This window comes from Chenopodium quinoa, unplaced genomic scaffold (genome assembly GCF_001683475.1).
Source record: "Chenopodium quinoa cultivar QQ74 unplaced genomic scaffold, ASM168347v1, whole genome shotgun sequence".
Taxonomy (NCBI): domain Eukaryota; kingdom Viridiplantae; phylum Streptophyta; class Magnoliopsida; order Caryophyllales; family Amaranthaceae; genus Chenopodium; species Chenopodium quinoa.
In genome coordinates, this window is record NW_018744593.1 from 5,332,481 (window position 1) to 5,352,358 (window position 19,878).

Sequence of the window (19,878 nt, forward strand, 5' to 3'; positions counted from 1 at the left end):
AATAATACATAGAAGAAACAAAGAAAAGAATCCAAAGAAGAATTGAATAGGCCATTGCATGGTGTCTAGAAAACATAGAAACACGACAACATTTGCAATTCGCCAATATGCACTAGTCCCAAACCACGAATCCACGATATAGAAGAAAAAGAAAGGTCTGCAAGCCTAGACGTGTGTCACTTTCACACAGCACAGCAATACATAGCATGGCCTACTCCAAATAATTGTGCTTCTATTCAATTTCATTTTTTTATCATTCTCCAATTCATTCTATTGGTTTGCTTTTATAGAAAATCTCCCGAGCATGAAATCAAATTGGTTATCCGAATTTGGCAATACATACTACATTCCCTCTCTTATTATCCACCACTATGCCCATCATCTAGCCACTTCCAACTTGTACCGGATTAGCGCGCATCAGTTCGCAGTGGCCAGATTTTTGCTGTAATCTTGTCGGTTAGAGGTAAGTTTACCATTTAATACGAATCTAATAATACCTCACTTAATTATACGAGTATTAATTATTTATGGTCAAAGTTTTGCCATTTAATAATCGAGACACTTTAGTCATAACTTCTAATACTTTAGTATGGCTTAGGTTTATTTGCTTTTAATACTTGTAGTTAATGATTGAATTGTGGTAATTTGGTGTAATAATTGTTTTGTGATGGTGTTATAATATACGGAGTATTGTAATTTCATAACCATTGATGTTGGATTCAAGAGGTGGCGTTTTTAGTAAAGTGAGGCATCAACTTTATATTGGATGTTCATTCCTTGTATTGCAAATTTTTCTGATTGGGTTTTAGATGCATTCCGTTGAAGAATCATATGTACTTCCTCCATTTTCCAAATATTACATCAAAAATAAAATCTAACAAGTCATTACAAAAATATAGTTTTTGTTCAATGTAATCACGAAATGTTAGTTGGTTTATTAACTTAGGTTTCATAACCTTTGTCACCATTTATTGTTTTCTATGTAAATGGGACTGTATTGTATTGAATTTGTTAGGTGGTGTAATAACTTAGGTTTCATACTTTCATGAATATTTCCGCATTTTTAGGTGTGGTAGGCTAAAGTGTTAAACCCCTTAGTATTAACTTTCATCATAACGGATTTTTAATCATCAAATGAAAAACAGAGAATATGCTTAGCTTGTAATTATCAGGGTTGTGGAAAGCTAGAACCTAAAGGATGAAGCCAATTGTTGTATTGTTAGTTGAATCGCGCTATCAAGATTTGTATTTTCAAATTTATATATGTATGATTTCGTATTTGCACTCCCATTTGTTTAATTATTTTGATCTTCCAACGCAGAAAACTCAAAATGCAAGTTTATGGCTTCTGCCTAGCACTATGGCTTGTTGGAGTTCTACTAATGACATTCAACTTCTCTAGTGGTATAGTTAATCGATCTATATTTGTTTCTAGTAACTACTTTTACTTCATATTTTGCATGATAATGAGATTTGGAGATGAAACATCATAATATGCCCTCTGTTTGTCCATTTGAAGCACTAGATTGTGCTCTATCACAACGAAAACTTTGTGTAATTTGTGTTTAAGTTGTTGTAAATGATCTTTCTTTGATGTAGGTATGGGAACTTCATTCCTTGTTAGTAGTCTGCGTTCTTTGATTAACTTGGTATTGATTTTCCTTTTAGTTGAAAATTCAGTTGTTTGTGTCGTATACATTGATAAGAGTGGTCCTCTGCCTTTTTAAATCACTTTGCATCCAAATAAATGACTAACTCATGGATGTACTTTGTAGGGGTTCCTGAGGCAATTTGTAGTTCCTTTGAATAAATTTGTGGTTTGATACTTACATTCATGTGTTGGGCAACAACTCTTAAAAGGATATGTAATTCATTATTGCCAAATTTAGTATGGAACTTGATTGCCCAATTTAGCGGAATTGAAAGGAACTTAAAAGCTAGGAAGAAAAATAATGCAGGAGAAAATTTACATCCTAGGCTCAATAACTAATGAAAAACCTCAATCTTAAGAGATTTTGACTCAAACTTTCCACTATAATGGGCCAACGGCTCCATTACTCTTGAGTCTCTCCTACGAACTCAAACTCCCATATTCAACAAGAACTCACTCTAGAGGGTTCACTAAAAGCTTTTGAACAGTGGCTAATGCTTGTTTGGATAGCAAAAAAGGAATGAAAGAAAGGAAGGGTAGGGAAAGAGGAGGAATGGGAGCGAAGATAAAGGGAGAGGAAAGATGAGCTCCATTTTCCCTCCAAATCTCTCCATTTTTGGAGGAATTATGCTTATTAAAGAGAGCGAAAATAGATCCCTCCCTCTCCTTTCCCTTCCTCCCCCCAATTTTTTATCCAAACAAGAGAAATTTTCCTCCTCCCCCTCCTCTTCTGTTCCTTCCATTTAACAGTTTAACACTATATTGTTATAACACTAATATGTTAGGCACTAGAAAGCAGTTTAACACTAATTCGTGTATGTTACTTGTACGTGATTGAGTTCCTCCTAGAGTCCTATATAGTTTATATGCTGTAACTTGCATCTCTGATAATTTAGCTACATACTTGCATGTATTCCTTGTGTTGGTCTCAGAAGTCAGAACATGCATGGTGTGATAACTGGACAATAATCTGGCTAAATAATTTCTTCATTAAAATATAGTGCACCAGTCTTTAGATGATACACTTGGTTTGCTAGCCTTGAATTTGCAAATCACAACACCAGAGCTGAATTTACAAATCATGACACCAAAGCTAAGTTACCTCGACTCTAATTTCAAGCCAAAGGGTGCTTTGGCTGCAAAATTATAACAACAATTGGAATTTTAAATAGCACCAGAATTGGAAACATCTTGCTAGCTAGTAGTCATTTCCGCCCCTTACATCAGCCTTATTATGTTCATCATTATGATAACATATCATCTTTACAGGCATAATGGTTGTCGATAGCAATACAATGACAACGACAAGTAGAAATCTGAAGGTAACAACTTCGTTGGTATACCGCTTTGTTAACCTGTGTTTTCTGACTGGTTGAGCAGCTGTTTCTTGTTATTTTAGTTTTAATCACAAATAACATATGTACTTCTCTGTTTTGCAGGAAATCAGATATGGTTTCAAGTTTGCTCAGGTAATTTCAGATGGTGACGTGAGCTTGGAAGACTATCGCCCTGTTGATCCAAGCCCAAGTCATTCCAAGGCTTCTGTAAAACATGGACCTATTCAGCATGGTGCTCCTTCACATCCTTACATTCCAAAACCAAAGCCTCCGCCTCCAGCTCCTAGTCCCTTTGACCATGATGGATCGCCTTAACCTGTAAAAGTCGTCAGCTTAGCATCTGATCTTAAGAAAGGTAAAAAAAAAAAACATAATGTTGTCTGATATTTTGATGTTTGTATTCTTTTCACGGATGCCTAATGTATATCTCCTTCGAGTGTAACATCTACTTCAGAAACAATTTGAAAATATGTTCTGTACTAACCCTATGGCTGGTAGATCAGGTGATCTAATTTGCTTATGATCAAAATTCATAGTTACTTGACTCATTATTCATTCTTAGGCATCTTCCATAATCAGTCCTATACTCATATATATCTGCACTCAGTAGTATGTTCTCGTCTCAATTAAATGAATGGGCTAATAGCTTTAAGTTTGTAATCCTATGAACTTTTCAAGCTATAGTATAATATTTATCGTTTCTAGAACAGGGCAAGAAGAGGATTGAGTGAGCAATGTAAAGCATAGCTTGTTACAGAATAAGCATAAGTATGCTTCCTAAGTTTGACATAATCAGTTCTATTTGACAGAGTTATAAGACAGCTTAAACATTAGCGAGATGGCACAAGTACAACTATTTATAAGGTTACAACGGTATAAACTGTAAACCTAATTCAGGCTCTATGATTCACTGGATAAATACTTGTATACAGTATATATATGATCATAAGATACATTAATAATTACAGAAGATGATATCGAAGATTTTTAATTGCATGATAATGTTTGATATGATAACACCAAGATATACCTCTTAATATCTTTAACACTATTGACCCAAAATAAGTTGAAATGTTGTTTAAGGTATGGTGTGATCCTGAAATCTTTGATAATTATTTATATACCTTTTAGTTTGTACAATGCAAATTAATGGAACTTTAAAAGCCAAAAAGAGTACAGAATAAGGTAGGAAATTCGTATTATTTTTTCAAATGACTTAATTACTTCATACGAAGTATTAAGTAATACCAATATGAAATTTGTACTACTTAATATGAAGTAATTAAGTAATTTGAATAAAATAATAATAAGTAAAAACAATCTGGACAGGCGAATTTTCAACACAACAAATGCCTATTTCCAGTAAACTTTTTTTTAGCATTTACATCATAACCATAGATAATTTCCACATTATCATTATTATAAACTACAGTTAAGAGGCTTAAAGCCAGAGCACTATATTGTACAAATTTGCAGGATTTCACTAATTTTAAAAACTATATAACAAATTTAAACAAAGAGAAAGAATATTCTCAAACTAAGTCAACCAAAATCATATTTTCTCTCTCAAAGAATACTAGTCCAACTATCAATCATAAATAATACCAACACCACCACTACTACCACTTTCTCTCAAACCGAATGGCTTCACAAGAACAACAAGTGCTAGGGCTCTAAGACGAGGGTCCCACGTGGCACAACCTATTAGGGTCCCGTAACTGGGAAGGTCTTCTAGACCCACTCAACGACGATCTCCGTCGTCTGATCATCCAATGCGGCGACTTTTGTCAAGTCACCTACGACACCTTCATCAACGACCCTAACTCTGCCTACTGTGGCAGCAGTCGCTACGCCAAGTCAGACCTTTTAAAAAAAAACCGCCTTCCCTGGTGGTTCGAACAAGTATGATGTCGTAGGGTTTTTGTATGCCACGGCTCGTGTTAGTGTTCCTGAAGCGTTCCTATTCAAGTCTATGTAGCGTGAGAGGTGGGAAAGGGAGTCTAACTGGATTAGCTATATCGCGGTTTCGAATGATGAGGTGAGTCAAGAGATGGGGAGGAGAGAAATATATGTAGCATGGAGAGGGACTACAAGAAATTATGAGTGGATTAATGTTCTTGGTGCTAAACTACAGTCTGCTAAGTCTTTGCTTGCGGAAGGATGTCATGGTAAGACTTAAGAGCATTATTTTTTGGATGAATTTCTTTTTAGCATTTACATTGGATATACGACGAAATGAACAAAATTCCAAAAGTCAAGTAAAAAAAATGTCTAACCATTTAATTTTATTGCAAGTATTTTACTCATATTAATGGATTACAATAAATTAAAAAAAAAAAAAAAATAAATAAACCTTTAGTTTTGTATAACTAGTTAGTAAATAAGATACTCCGTACATTTTATCACCTTAATATCCTGGCAACAGATAGGTTTCTCTTGACTCTAATTTTTCCTATTATGGTTTTTAATTACAGCCTTAAATTCTAAATTTGCCCTTAAAAAAGAAATAAAGGTGTGATGGATAATTGGCTAATGTGTCAATATTATCTGGCATAGACAAAGATAAATAGACAATAATGTAAGAAAATATGGCCACAGTTTTAGCTACTTTGGCTTTAGTGTTTGCATTGATAGGAGATTAAACTTATAATGAGAGATTTCATGAAATTTTTTACTGTTGAATTTTTTTTATGCTTGTATTATAAAAATATTTTGTTTTATATGTATGTTTAAATTTTCAAACATAGCTTTAATTAGATTTAGTGACAGAGAGAAGACAAAGTGATAGACAATTTTGATAAGTAGTAATTAAGGAAAATTTTAGTGAAGGTGAAAAGTTCTAATTATGGTGTGTTCTCTTCATTTAAATTTATTTGAACATAACCAATTAGATTCAATTTTCACCTTATACGTAGACCTGAGTTATTTGCCTTGTAAGGTTACCCTTACTTAGCCCTATAGAAGCCTCTACCATCTTTAATTAATACGACTTTAGTTATTACTGCATATGCTAAAAATACAACTCTTAAAAAAGTGAAAATTCAAAATGGAGTAAGCTTTAATGGACAAAGGAAACATTAAAGTGGAGGAAGTATTAGAATAACTATAAATTAATACCATAATACAAATTTAATTAGCGTTCTTTTAAAAACAAAAACAGCATTATGAAATGTCATTGGCGTTGGCCTACCTCATTGGTACTTTTTTACCTGTTAGTTTGGGTCGTTATCATGGCATGGCTGCTAGTTCCTACTCCTCACGTTTTTGAAGAATCATACAAGTTTAAAATATCTTCAAACATTTATAATATCCACATGACAAGATATTTTCCTTCTAAATGTGAAATTAAATTTATCAAGTGGTAAAATTATGCTGAAAGGTTGGTAAAAGTTGTCTGTTTTGGTTGAAAAAGCACTCGTTAAAACAATATGGTTTCACATCTAGCTAGCAGTTGAAAATTTGAAGGTGATGAAATTTTCAAATTTAGCTGATTAAATGAAATGCTTTTTAAAACTAGCTACTCCGTATTTCAATACTCTGAATTTCTTAAGATTTAGATTGATAAAATAAATTTTTAGTAGCTATTTTGAAATGATAATCAGAATAACATTTTGATTTAAATGTTATTTAAGGTGCTTGTGAAATAGTGCTTGTTGTCCCGTAAAAAAAAAAAATAAATAAACAAATAAAAAAAAATTAAAAAAAAAAAAAAAAAAAAACAATGGTGTCTTATATATCCAACTTCTTATCATTTTAAACGCTACTTCCGCCGTTTTTTAAGTGCATCATACCCTTGGGCACATAGTTTTAGGTAAAAGAATAAAATATTATATAAGTGGGTATGATTAGGAATAAAAAATTTGAAAAAGTAAGATTATGAATGGGTAGGGCTATCAAACAGGTCGTGTCGGGTTTGTGTTCGGGTCGATGTTAAACGGGTTGAAAAACCCTTGACCCAAACCTAACCCGTTTAATAAACGGGTTAAAAACCCTTGACCCAAACCTAACATGCTTATTAAACGAGTTACCTAGATAACCTTTTACCCACATAGTATGTATAAACTAATTAATATTCGATTCAAAAATAAAAAGGACAGACATCATTAATTCATTAAAGATACTACTACAGTTTAAAGTTAGTAGTTGTAGCAAAAGATACCACAAAGGTTTAAAACTAGTAGTTTTAACAATACAACCATACATAAAAAATTATCTCAAATTAACCACCAAATTAAATTTTAATTTACAAAAGATGGAAAATTATAATTTTTTCGCCAAATCAACAGCAAAAAAATTACCAAAATGTATACGGTGTCAAGGTAATTTACAAAATTACATGGTTTGAAAAAAAAAATTCTGTTTTTTACTACTTAATTGATAGATTAAGCGTGTCGGGTTCGGGTTGAAAATTTCAACTCAAACCTAACCCGTTTAATTTCATATCGTGTTCGTGTCAACCCAATTATATAAACAGGTCGAGAATTCTTGACCCAAACCCGCTTATTTCGTGTCGGGTTCATGTTGGGTTCGTGTCGTGTCACCTTTTAACAACCCTATGAATAGGGACCACTAGGAATGATGTGAGAAAGAGAAAAAATTATAAAATGATAATGGGGTTAAAAGAAAGAGAGAGAAATAATATATAATATGAGTATGGTTTCCACTTTTAGGACCAAGTCACTTAAAAAAAACAGTTATTTATGAAAAGTAAGGCACTTAAAAAAAACCCAAAGGGAGAAAAACTTTAATTACCGTGGGTAATTAAATTCCTACCGAGTTGGAATTCCTCATAGGTCCAGATTAGCTTAGACAGTTTAAGAGCCGGGGAGGAGAAAGGCAAAGGAAAATCCCTTGAGATTATGATTTGTACTTTGTAAGTGGATAGCATGTCGTGTCAAGAAAAAAACAAAACAAAAAAAGTGGATAGCACGTAACACCAAACTAAAAGAGCCACTAAATACACTAAAATCTATTTATTTTGTTTATATACGGAGCATTTAGCCATCTAGCACTCAACGAAGAACATATTATATTAAAAGTTTCATTAAAGTTCTTTTTTGCATTATAATGAAAAAGGTTCTCAGCAATATAGTCACTTTGAGCGATCAAGCTAAGGTCACTTTGAGCGAGAGTAGGAATTACTTTATCCTTTCTCCCCATTCTCAAATTGTCTAGCCTATTTATTCGAGTTGGTAGATATATGTATCGCTTTATGAGAGGTTTCACAATGACAAGTCAGTTCTTCTTACTAACCAGGGAATATAAATACTTGTAGCAACATATTCACCCTAGGAAGACTAGTAGACATTTTTTTGTCATTTATTTACCTATGTCAAGTTATATTTGATACATTATTTCTAATTCTTTTAGTTTTTCAAAAGACCACCATGAGAACGGAGATGATGAGAATGATGATGATGAAGGCGAACATAGGAAGCCCAAAGTTATGCAGGGTTGGCTTACAATTTACACATCCGACGATCCAAAATCCCCCTTCACAAAACTTAGTACAAGAGCACAACTCCTAAACAAGATCAAACAACTAGTTGAGCAGTACAAAGATGAAGACCTTAGCATCATATTCACAGGTCATAGCCTAGGAGCAACTTTATCAGTTCTAAGTGCTTTCGACATTGCTGAACGTAACAAGGGAAATTCCGGTCTCAGCCATCATTTTCGGTTGCCCTAAAGTAGGCAACAAGCGGTTCAAGGAAAGAGTTGACGCGCACCCTAATCTCAAGATCCTTCACGTTAGAAATGTGATCGACACAATTCCACTTTATCCTGCAAGGCTAATGGGGTACGTACACATAGGAATCGAGCTAGAGATCAATTCAAGGAAATCACCATTCCTTAAAGCCTCAAGACATGTTGGTGATTGGCATAACTTGCAAGCTATGTTACATATTGTGAATGGTTGGCAAGGGTTTACGGAAGAGTTCCGGCTCGTGGTTGAACGGAGTATCGCTTTGGTTAATAAATCATGTGATTACCTTAAGGAGGAGTGTCTTGTGCCTCCATCTTGGTGGGTTGAGAAGAACAAAGGAATGGTGTTGAATGAGCAAGGAGAATGGGTTTTGGCTGGTCCTGAGGAAATTCCTGTTCCTGAATATGATTAACCAAATCTAATTGGAGGTTTTTCATGAATAAAATGTTTTCAAAGTGAGATTTGGTGGTGCAATGTAGTGTTTAACTTGTGGTGTATGACTACTTCATTTTTCTTGCTTTGATTGGAGATTAAAATATTGACTTGGTTTTGTGAATGGTTATTGTATCCAAATCTTTAGCAGCGTACCATAGTACTTGATCTTTTATGCTAAGCATATTTAGTAATTCAAGCCTACTAAATTCTAAGTCTTTAGTTAAGCTGAAACAACTCTCTTACCAACTGATTCAAACACTTGCTAGTCGTAGTATATAATGTTAATTGACCAATTGACACGGTAAAAGATAATGTGGAGTATATAAGCAAAGTTTTTAATTGGCACAATGCATTAGGCGAGCAACTCAAAGACACGGCAAGCTTGTTGAATATGGACGACCCACAAAACCATGAAGTTGGATACATGTATGAAGAATATACAGAGTATATATGAAATGAAATGTTATTCCATTGTTGCCTGTGTCAATGTAATCATTGTACGTGCAAGTGTATTAAATAAACCAAAATTTTGAACTATTAAAATGTTGAGGGAAGATAAATTCTATATTTTGTTACTTGTGATAAATTTGCAGTCAAGCCTCTGGTGAAGACCGTGAAGACGTGAGGAACTAATCGAATCACATATCCCCATCCTCGTGTTTAAAGATGGTTTTGAAAGGCGTCAATGGCGCTTTGTCACTTTAGTTAGTGAGAGACATGGAGACTGGTGATCAAGTCACATTTTGAGAGGTTGAATACAATGTCAGCGTTGTTGCCCAATTCGGCTGATGTTTAAGGGGATACGAGGAAGAAACAGGAACTTTTATAGTCATCACTAAGCCATATCCTTGTTTAATTGGTGGTATATTACTTTGGTTGGGAAAAGGGAGAGGGAGGTAAAAGGGGAAGGAATGAAGAAAAGGAAACTAACTTTTTTATGTTACTAGTGAAAAAAGAAATGTATAGTATATTAATCTCCCAATTTTTTAGGATTGAAAGAAAGGTTTCTGCTAAAATACTTCCTGTCTTGAAGTTGGGAGATTATCCTCCAGCAGTTCAAAGAGGACTCAACTGTTAATACCCTCTTGGTTTCGGAGTGGACCCTTTCACTCTTTCGTATTCATATACTATACATCTCACGGCACATATCGACCTAAAGGTAACACCACGAGACCAAGGAGTTCACTATATCTTGTTCATATACTATACATCTCAAGGCACATAACAACCTACTGGCAACCCAATTGGGAGTTACAGGATCCATGGTACCTGCAGCCTTCCAGACCTCATATTCATCATCATGTTCAAAACTGAGGGAAGAGATCTCTTTTTAGCAACAGAAAAAAGAGCAGTTTTTGACTCGATTTGGGTTTAGTAAAGGACTAAAGGGATTGATTTCAACAAACTCGTCGTGACTAATTGGTTATTGAGCTGGGCACTTCTTTTGGTCACTTATGCGAGTTATGCCCCAGACACATTTTGAGTTGCAAATCTTACTAACAATTGATGGTCTGATACTCATACTCTGATAGTACTCTTACCTTTTTTTAATTTCATCTTTGATAGAAGTACGTACTATTAACTCTATAAGCTCAAAGTATCCAAACTTTTTAACTTATACCGTTATACCACATCTGGACACTAAGGGAATGGCCAAATCAACTTAAACTAACAAAGCACAATAAATCAAAATCAAAAATGATTTCACCATTGCAAAAATAATCTGAGTCCTTTGGTGGTAGCTAAATTATCTATGTTCATCATCTTCTTCTTAATTACTACTTGTACTTATTTTTATACAAACACACACTTAAGTTTTACAGTAGAAATATTTTAAACAAATACTTTATTTGTATATTATATATTGCATATAATGGCAATACAATGTCAAAAGGAAGTGTTCAGATTATAGATTTTTTATTACTGAAGTATAGATTCTAGCATAATTTTACTCAGGACTTATTAGAAAACAGGGTACTATAGCCCATATATTCACTAGTCAACAGGGAACAGGTCTGCAATATTTATCATCTAAATCAACCCTATACTCATCATCAACATATAACACCTCCACCACCTTCTCTCCCCAAAGTCTCCCCACCCATCAGCAAAACCACCCCTTCCCCTCTCAGCCCTTTCCTATGGCCGAAGAAGAATTAGGACTTTCAGAATGTGGCCCAACATGGCACAACCTTCTAGGGTCCAAAAACTGGGAAGACCTTCTAGACCCACTCAATGATGATCTCCGTCGTCTGATCATCCGGTGTGGTGACTTCTGCCAAGTCACCTACGACACCTTCATCAACGATCCTAACTCTGCCTACTGTGGCTGCAGCCGCTACGCCAAGTCAAACCTCCTCCGCAAGACTGCCTTCCCAGGTGGTGGGCATAAATATGATGTTGTTGGCTTCCTTTATGCCACAGCTCGGATTAGTGTTCCTGAGGCCTTTCTTCTAAAGTCGTTGTCACATGAGAGGTGGGATAGGGAGTCAAACTGGATGGGATATATTGCGGTTTCTAATGATGAGGTGAGTAGGGAAATGGGGAGGAGAGAGATTTATGTGGCGTGGAGAGGAACTACCAGAAGTTACGAGTGGATTGATGTTCTTGGAGCTAAGCTGCAATCTGCCAAGCCCCTCCTACAGGAAGGAGCTCTTGGTAAGAAACACATTTCTCTAGTGTCACGCTCTTCTTTTCAAGTCCTCGCATATTCCCTTTCACTCCTTCAAAATTTCTACAATCAGAGGGATTATCTAAAAACATATATTAAATGCAGATTCAGTTGTTAATGACAGACTAACACTGTCAGACTGTTTACAGAGATATTCATGAAATTGTTTGTATTAATAATGGCCTATCAGTGGTAGCTAAAATGTTAAACCCCCCATTAGTGATAGCTCACCTTGCTAATACCACGAACACAATAATACTGTACATAAGTTACTTTTCTACGTTTTCAACTGATCATTTGAAGTAACCATATATGGTCTCCAGTCTCCTATAATCAATTTACGTAAACATTTTAGAATAGGTAAGTCAAAGCATTAAAAGAATGTCTTAAGCAACAAAAAATAATAATTATGCATAAGTGGTTTTGGTGCACAAAAACAAAAAGACTGGTGTAGGAGCATATAAGATTTTGTGCATTTGTTATAAATTATAGATCATGAAAAATTCAGTGTTAAATGTAATGAAATGCATATATCAATATATGTGACCCAGTTAAGAAGTGAAAATAAAGGCATTATGCCATCATATAAGTCATTGTTTTGTTTGATATCTTGACATAGGATTAATTATCTTGTTCAACTCCTTATTCCACCAGACCATCATGAGAATGGAGAAGATGGTAGCGATAACGAAGATGATCACAGGTTGCCCAAAGTCATGAGAGGGTGGCTCACAATATACACATCTGACAACCCAAAATCCCCCTTCACAAAACTAAGTGCAAGATCACAGCTCTTGAATAAGATTAAGCAACTAATTGACAAATACAAAGATGAGGACTTGAGCATCTTATTCACAGGCCACAGCCTAGGAGCAACCTTGTCAATCCTAAGTGCTTTTGATATTGTGGAGAACATTACGACAGAGATCCCAGTATCAGCCATTGTATTCGGTTGCCCCAAAGTGGGAAACAAGCACTTCAAGGAGAGGTTTGATTTGTACCCCAATCTTAAGGTACTCCATGTGAAAAACACACTTGATCTAATCCCTCATTATCCAGCAAGGCTTATGGGTTATGTATATTTAGGCACTGAGCTAAATATCGATACAAGGAAATCTCATTACCTAAAGCACTCAAAAGATCCTGGCGATTGGCATAATTTGCAAGCTATGCTACATGTGGTGAATGGTTGGCATGGGGTTAAGAGGCAGTTTAAGCTTATAATCCAGCGGAGTATCGCATTGGTCAATAAATCATGCGATTACCTTAAGGAAGAGTGTCTTGTACCTCCATCTTGGTGGGTCGAGAAGAATAAAGGAATGCAGATGAATGAAGAAGGTGAATGGATTCTAGCTTGTCCTGAGGAATGTCCAATTCCTGAATTTGATTAAAAACATTCCCTCCTTCCCCAAGTGAAAACCCCATTTGACCCAAAAACCTTAGCCCTAACAAATGTTTCATTCTCCACAATTATTTTTTTATTTCACCTTCAATCAACCAAACCCCACTACTTTCTTATTTTAATTCACTTTTAATCAATCAAACCCTAATGTTTTGTTTTGTATATCTACCTTCAATCAACCAAATCCCACTTTCTTCTTTTTATTCACCTTTAATCAACTCACTTTCTTCTTTTTATTCACCTTTAATCAACTAAATCCCACTATTTTCTATTTTTGTTCACCTTCCTAACATCGTGTGCAAAAGGCATTACTTGGGGATGGAGTATAAGTTGTTTGGCTTCTTATTGTAATTGAGTTATTCAGAGACTAGATTGTAGATACATACCCACTATGCATTATAAGACCTAAAATTTTACCCCCTACATACATTATTTATGATCACATTCTCTAAACCAGTCACAATTATGGTTACGACATAATTTCAACAGGAGAAAAACATAAACCTTTACAGTAGTTTTGTAATTTAAATTCTCTCTTCAGCCTATTATTAGTACTACAATATTGAGAAATTTAATCACAATATTCTAAGAAAAGTTACAAAATTTTAGATGCATGTTAAAATAATGCACTACCATATATTTCTGAAGGGGGAGTGGTGATTAAATTAATCCTATTTAGCAGTTTGTATGACACTGCTACACTGCAACAGACGCATACCAGAAGTAAACAGAGAAGGAACAACTTCTAGTCATATATCAATGGACTTGAACTTCTCTTCCAAGGAAGGAAAAACTTTAAGACGTTGAGAACATAGAGCAATATGATCTATAGACTCTAGAGAAACTATAACTAACAGTGAATGAACAATTCCGTAAGCATGACATATAATTAATGAGGTGTTCGATCAGCAAACATCATAGGTAAATAAAATAAAATAAAATAAAATAAAAAAAAAAAAAAAAAGAACATCCAAAGCTAGTAAAATCATCTAACCTGTCTTAAAGCTTGATGTATAATATCATCAATTATAAACGGCCTTAGCATCCACATTTTGCAGTAGCTATCCAATTCACTGGTGGATGATTTTAGATTCAATGAAGAAACAATCTTTTCCTGCATTGTATAATCTTGTTTCACCATGCTGTATATTACTGCCATAGAGGAGGCACAACCAGCAGCATCAAGCATTCGAGAAGCAATTACTTCTTGTTCTGAACCCAGGGAATCCATATCTAATTGGTCATCTGGGTTCATGATCAAAGCATTGCCTGCCTTATCCATAAGACTTTGAAGTTCATCAACTATGCCTTTGGCTTTAAGTGAATAATCCCGAAGGTTACCCAAACTTCTGTTCAGCTGACTAACACTCACTGTGCTATCATAAGCATTAATGCAACCAGCTTCTACATATGCACCAACCCTCTTAGTTTCATTTGCTTTAACAATGCTCTTGACCAGCTCTGATGATTCAAATATTGAAGGGCGTCGAAGAAACTCAAGTGCCTGCTGAAATCTAACAAGAAACGTCTGGCCAACTTCCACTAACTCTTCAAACTTGATAACTCCCACCATAAATTCTGCCAGGATCCCCCTCATTTCATCATCAAGATTGGATTTTCCTTCTTCCATTCTGAAATCCATAAGAACATAAGTTGCCATACCAAAATGAAAAGCAATATATAAAGACGAAGTTTGTAGTCCTATGTCAAACATCACAATTATTCATCGATTATCAATCGACTAGCAATTTCTCTCTATTATCATCAATGTCATCCCTACAAGCTACGAGTACAAATTTACTTTCAATGTGGTTCATTATTTAGCAACTGACCTCACAATCTTACGCATAACATTTTTTAACTCCAATCAAAACAGCTTCATATCCAAGCACAAACTACCAAATGTTTAATTACCCGATAGTCACAAACTTCAACACCTACTCCCTCCATCTCTTTAAGTTCTTCCTATTTTGACGGTGAATGTCTCACAAAAATGAGTCAATTCCTCCTCGCTAAATACATACTACTATAGATGTCACGTGATAATGAAATACCATTAGACCTAAGAGCAGCAACCAAAACATACAAGCTAAACATACTTTTCAAAGATTATATCATGAAATCAACATAAATAAAGATACAACATTTTGATTTTATAAAAATGTCTCCTCATTATTCACTTCATTATTAATGAGCAATATTTTCAAAAGGGTTTGCAGCACAATTAGTTTGAAACCCACGCCCAATCCCGGGGTTGAAGTATTGGACAAGTTTGTTTATGGTTTGGTCTCCTTCAAGAAGAGATGAGAGAAAAGTTGGGATTTGGAGGGTAGTTTAAGGAGATATGAGAACATGAGGGCGTTGAAAAAAGAGAAGAAAAGATTCTAAGGACGATGAAAATTTTGGATGTAGATGGATGGAATAAGGATGGAAAAAAAAAAAAAAGAGGGCAAAGAATAAAATGTGAACGCCGAAAATGGTCAAACACTCGAAATCCGATAAAAGGTACTCTTTTTACACCATTTTTATGCTTTTTACACTCGAATCTCTGTTATTGCACAGGTAACTGAGGTAAGAGTGTACACCTCACCGGTCACTCGCCCCCCCCCCCCCATCCACCCACCCCCCTAAAACACTGGTAAACCAATATTCTGCTTCGCAACAGGATGTCGAAATTCAGGCCAAAAGGCAAACCAGTGTAACAACCTTTAAAAGAAAATTCAACATGCAAATCAAATTTAAATTCTTTCAAAAGGGTTCAACATAACACAGCAAAAACACATTTCTTGAAACAAACATAGGTTTAACAGCGACAGTAGTTTGAGCTCAAATCATAACAATAACAATAACAATCTCACTATAGAAACTTAAAGAACTCAAGAAACATTATCGAAATAGCATATCAAAACCAAAGGGCATATCACTATAGCAACCAAATTTGATTCAATTATCAAACAAAGGCCCGAAAAATTACATAATTTTAGGGATATGTGATTCAATTATCAAATTTCTAGCAACATTATCACTGGTTATGATCATTCATAATCTTAGTATTTAGAACCTATAGCTGAGATTTTCGAACCCTACACTTACTGCATTAACAATTAAGTTAAATAAGATCAAAGATGAACCCTCAGTGGCGTCTCCAGGATTTGCGAAGTGTGGGTTCGAAACTTCAGAAGTTCGGAATCATAATTAACAAAGGGAAGAAAATATAATAATTAAAAATTAAGTACATAAGTTCATATTATGGATTACAAATAGATTACACATAGAAAAATGAAAAAATAAAACTACAGAAGCATTTTTCGAGTATATCTCAAATTCATTATATATCACTATATCTCAAATTCATTATATATCACTATACCACAATGGCACAATCTACAATTTTACATTATATATCATTATATCTCAAATTCCAAATCAAATTAGCAATTATCATTTACCAATAACTCAATACGACAATAAAGGCAGCAAGGCACTAGTCACTTAGTCAGGCACTCAAGGTCACAGGCAGCAAGGCACTTGGCAGCAATTCAACAAGACAACAAATGCCATTAGACTAAAACTAAAAGACAACATTCAGTCAGTCACAATTAGTCAATTAGACAATTTCTGAATTTCGACAACAATCACAACATTCACAAATTACAATTAGACAATTTCAATAACATTCACAAATCACAATTAGACAATTTCGAGTTTTCGACAATTGACAACAATGAAATTATGAAAGACAGAAAGACAGCATTATCGCTACTCGCATTGAGCATTCACAATCACAGATTCACAGCAAGGCAGCAATAAGCATTAAAGGAAACCGGAAAGGCAAGCTCACCAGGCACCAGGTCGACTGGTAGAGGCCGTGCCGCCGTGAGCCGATTGATCGAAGTGCCGTCTGCGATTGCGGTATGTTGAAGGACTGAAGCGTCACGAACTGATTGATTGAACGAAGGTGGCCGGTGAAGGACGACTAAAGGCGGAATGCGTCACGGACTAAAAGGTGGCCGGCGGGCGGCAGGCGGCGGGCGGAGGGCGGCGATTGGCGAGATTTAGGGGAGTAGGAGTTTAGAGGAGCGCTGCAAATTATGAGATTTAGGGGAGCGCTCAAAAAAAAAAAATGGCGAGAGCGTGAAGTGTGATGTTTTGGAGCGCTTCAATGGAGAACTGAGAGAGAGAAGGGAGCAAGAGGAGGAGGCAATTGGCAAGTACGCAGGGCTATCAGGCTATGTTCATCCGATTTATTTTTCTTATTGTCTTATTGATAGAGCAATTCAATGGGTTGGACTGTTGGAGCTTAGAGCCCCATTAATAAAGTGGATAGCTGAATGGGTCACATCCGTGTAATAAATAAATGTGTTGGGGCCTTACACGATCTTACGTGATTATAGGTATAGGGGGCGTTTTAGTTGATTTTTTTCAATAAACATGGGTTGTTTAATGACCCAAATTTACACCATTCAGGTTAGAACCGATAACACCATTAGCGGTTTTACCAAAAATGTGTATTGTTTATGGTGGACCTACTAACACATTTTTTGCTGTTTATTTACAAGTTTATCATCTCGATGAACATGAGTGGTTTATTATGGAGTAAAATGATAAACTAGTATTATTCTCATGTATTTTAATGTAAGTAAAGAATCTTTGGTCAAAATTTTAAACTTTAATTATAAAAATTACACAATTATATGTAGTTTGCTACACGGTGTGACCCACCAACATGAGGGCTTCTTTGTTAGTGTTATAAGGGTTACTCGGTCCGTGTTACAGGGGTTATTTCGTTAGTATTATAGTGATTACAGGGGTTACCCGGTAAGTGTTATAGGGGTTACTTTGTTGTTTTATAAGTGGCTACATGGTATAACCAACTGCACACAAGACGGGCTGAAAAAAGTACAAACAAAAAATGTTGATCTTGGGGCATAACAGAGATAGTGCTAGGTTCAATGCAGAGCCAGAGAGAGCAGTGAAAATGAGTAGGAAAACCCGAAGACTAGGGTACAATCAAAGCTGAAAATTACCATTTATAATCTTTGGCTAATAGGAATTACTTCATATAATTTTTCAGGAGGGGTGTGAAATCTACAGATGCTTTACATTATAAAAATTTTGTTCAAAGTTTCTAGTAAATGTTCTGAAGAGCTTAAAGGATTGCTTTTGATGTAGTAGTGTTGCTTCTTGGCAGGCCAATTTGCAAGCTCTTGGCCCCTACCTACAAAGATATTTGGACAATGATATACTTGTTTTTGTAATGCCGTGCATTATTTAATATCTTTCATATGCATCATGCAGACTAGTAGGCTGTAACACTTATTAATCGGAGCTTTGATCGCAGGCATATTTGGCATGAATTTGAGGTCCTATCTTGAAGAACATGTGGTATGTCTTTGGTAGTCTAGTTATATTTTGAATATCATTATTTCAAAGATAGGGCCAACATGTGTTTCACTACAATATAGCTTCTTTGAAATATGAGATCTAAGTAGATTGCATGCTTAAGATAGATATAGGTAAACCTTGAAATCTTCTCCCTTCAAATGCTGACTTAATTTCACACTTTTCATTATATTTTTTTTAAAAAGTCACAATCTATATTCTTTTTCTACTAACACCATTTTCCAAAATATTTATGATTATATACTCATAATGACTTTTGTCACATACAAGACAAATATTGTATGGATCACGATCATGTTCAATTAAAAAAATGTGCATATTCATGTAAAGCACTGTTTGTTTGTCTATTTTCAATCTAAGATGAAATTAATAGTCCGCTCTTTTGATGCATTTTGCATTTTGGACGACAATAGCAGGGATCATGATTGGTATTGTGGTTGGATTTTACCTTATGTATGTATATCTCAAGAAGAGGAAATTATTGTAGCTTTGTTCTCTCAAAAATCTAAGTAAAGTGGGTTTCTTAGTTTAGTATAATCATCTCATTGTTGGGCTGCTTCACTAGGTTAGCTAGCTTAATTTATTTTTATTGTAATTTTAGGGAGGAAGGTTGTATAATTGTAGAAGAGATATCATGTAAACGGGGGGTGTATTACTACATGTATTTTTCATGTAAAAAACTCATTATTTCTGGTAGTAATTGACAAAATCACAGAATATCTAAATAAAGTTGTTTGGCTTATGAATTCATCTCCGTTTCAGTCTTGTACCCAATTTTTACCCACTTAGGTTGATTCTCTATTGTGAATTACTCCCAGCAAGCTGAACCAAGGCAGCAACCCCAAGTAGCACCCAGCAGCAACAAAAGGACAGCAGCCAAGTTGCAGTATCAACACAGACGAGCAAGAAGGGGAGCATGTTGTAGCAACCTGAGAAACTAGCAGCAGCAGGAAACCAGCGCAGCAGTAGCACCCCACCAGCAGACCCAGAATCAGTTGCGATACAGTAGGCAGCACCAACAACAAGGAGCAAAATGCACTAGCCAGAACTGCAAAACAGGCAGCAGTAGCCAGAACCTGCAGAAATAGCACCCAACAGCACCAGAAACAGAGACTTGCTATAGTGCCTGGTTGTAAACCAGCCCCGGTGCAACAATAGGACAACAGTAGCACCAAACAGGAGCACCAGCAAAGAACCCCAAACAACCAGCAAGAACAGCCGGGACAAGCAGCAAGCAACCCAGCAACACCAACCCCAGGTTGCAGCAACTAG

The 19,878-nt window shown here is 35.4% G+C and overlaps 2 protein-coding genes and 2 pseudogenes across 3 annotated transcripts; 3 read left to right on the forward strand and 1 right to left on the reverse strand.

Moving 5' to 3' along the window:
- The first annotated feature begins 30 nt into the window (after nucleotides 1–30).
- On the forward strand, nucleotides 31–3,532 carry LOC110699726. 2 transcript variants are annotated; one of them, XM_021877254.1, is made up of 4 exons: nucleotides 31–463; nucleotides 1,322–1,404; nucleotides 2,921–2,973; nucleotides 3,091–3,532. In XM_021877254.1, exons 2-4 carry the CDS (start codon nucleotides 1,332–1,334, stop codon nucleotides 3,301–3,303), a joined length of 339 nt encoding a protein of 112 aa, XP_021732946.1. In that variant the 5' UTR covers nucleotides 31–463; nucleotides 1,322–1,331; the 3' UTR covers nucleotides 3,304–3,532. The 2 variants fall into 2 exon arrangements, with proteins under 2 accessions (XP_021732946.1, XP_021732945.1); XM_021877253.1 differs by lacking the exon at nucleotides 31–463 and adding an exon at nucleotides 546–1,218.
- Nucleotides 3,163–17,504, reverse strand: LOC110699725. Its single transcript, XM_021877251.1, has 3 exons — nucleotides 17,045–17,504; nucleotides 14,198–14,834; nucleotides 3,163–3,304 (listed from the first exon to the last, which is right to left on the reverse strand). The coding sequence occupies exons 2-3, from the start codon at nucleotides 14,831–14,833 to the stop codon at nucleotides 3,272–3,274; spliced, it is 669 nt and encodes a 222-aa protein (XP_021732943.1). The 5' UTR covers nucleotide 14,834; nucleotides 17,045–17,504; the 3' UTR covers nucleotides 3,163–3,271.
- On the forward strand, nucleotides 4,322–9,285 carry LOC110699724 (annotated as a pseudogene).
- Nucleotides 10,727–14,149, forward strand: LOC110699727 (annotated as a pseudogene).
- Nucleotides 17,505–19,878: the final 2,374 nt, after the last annotated feature.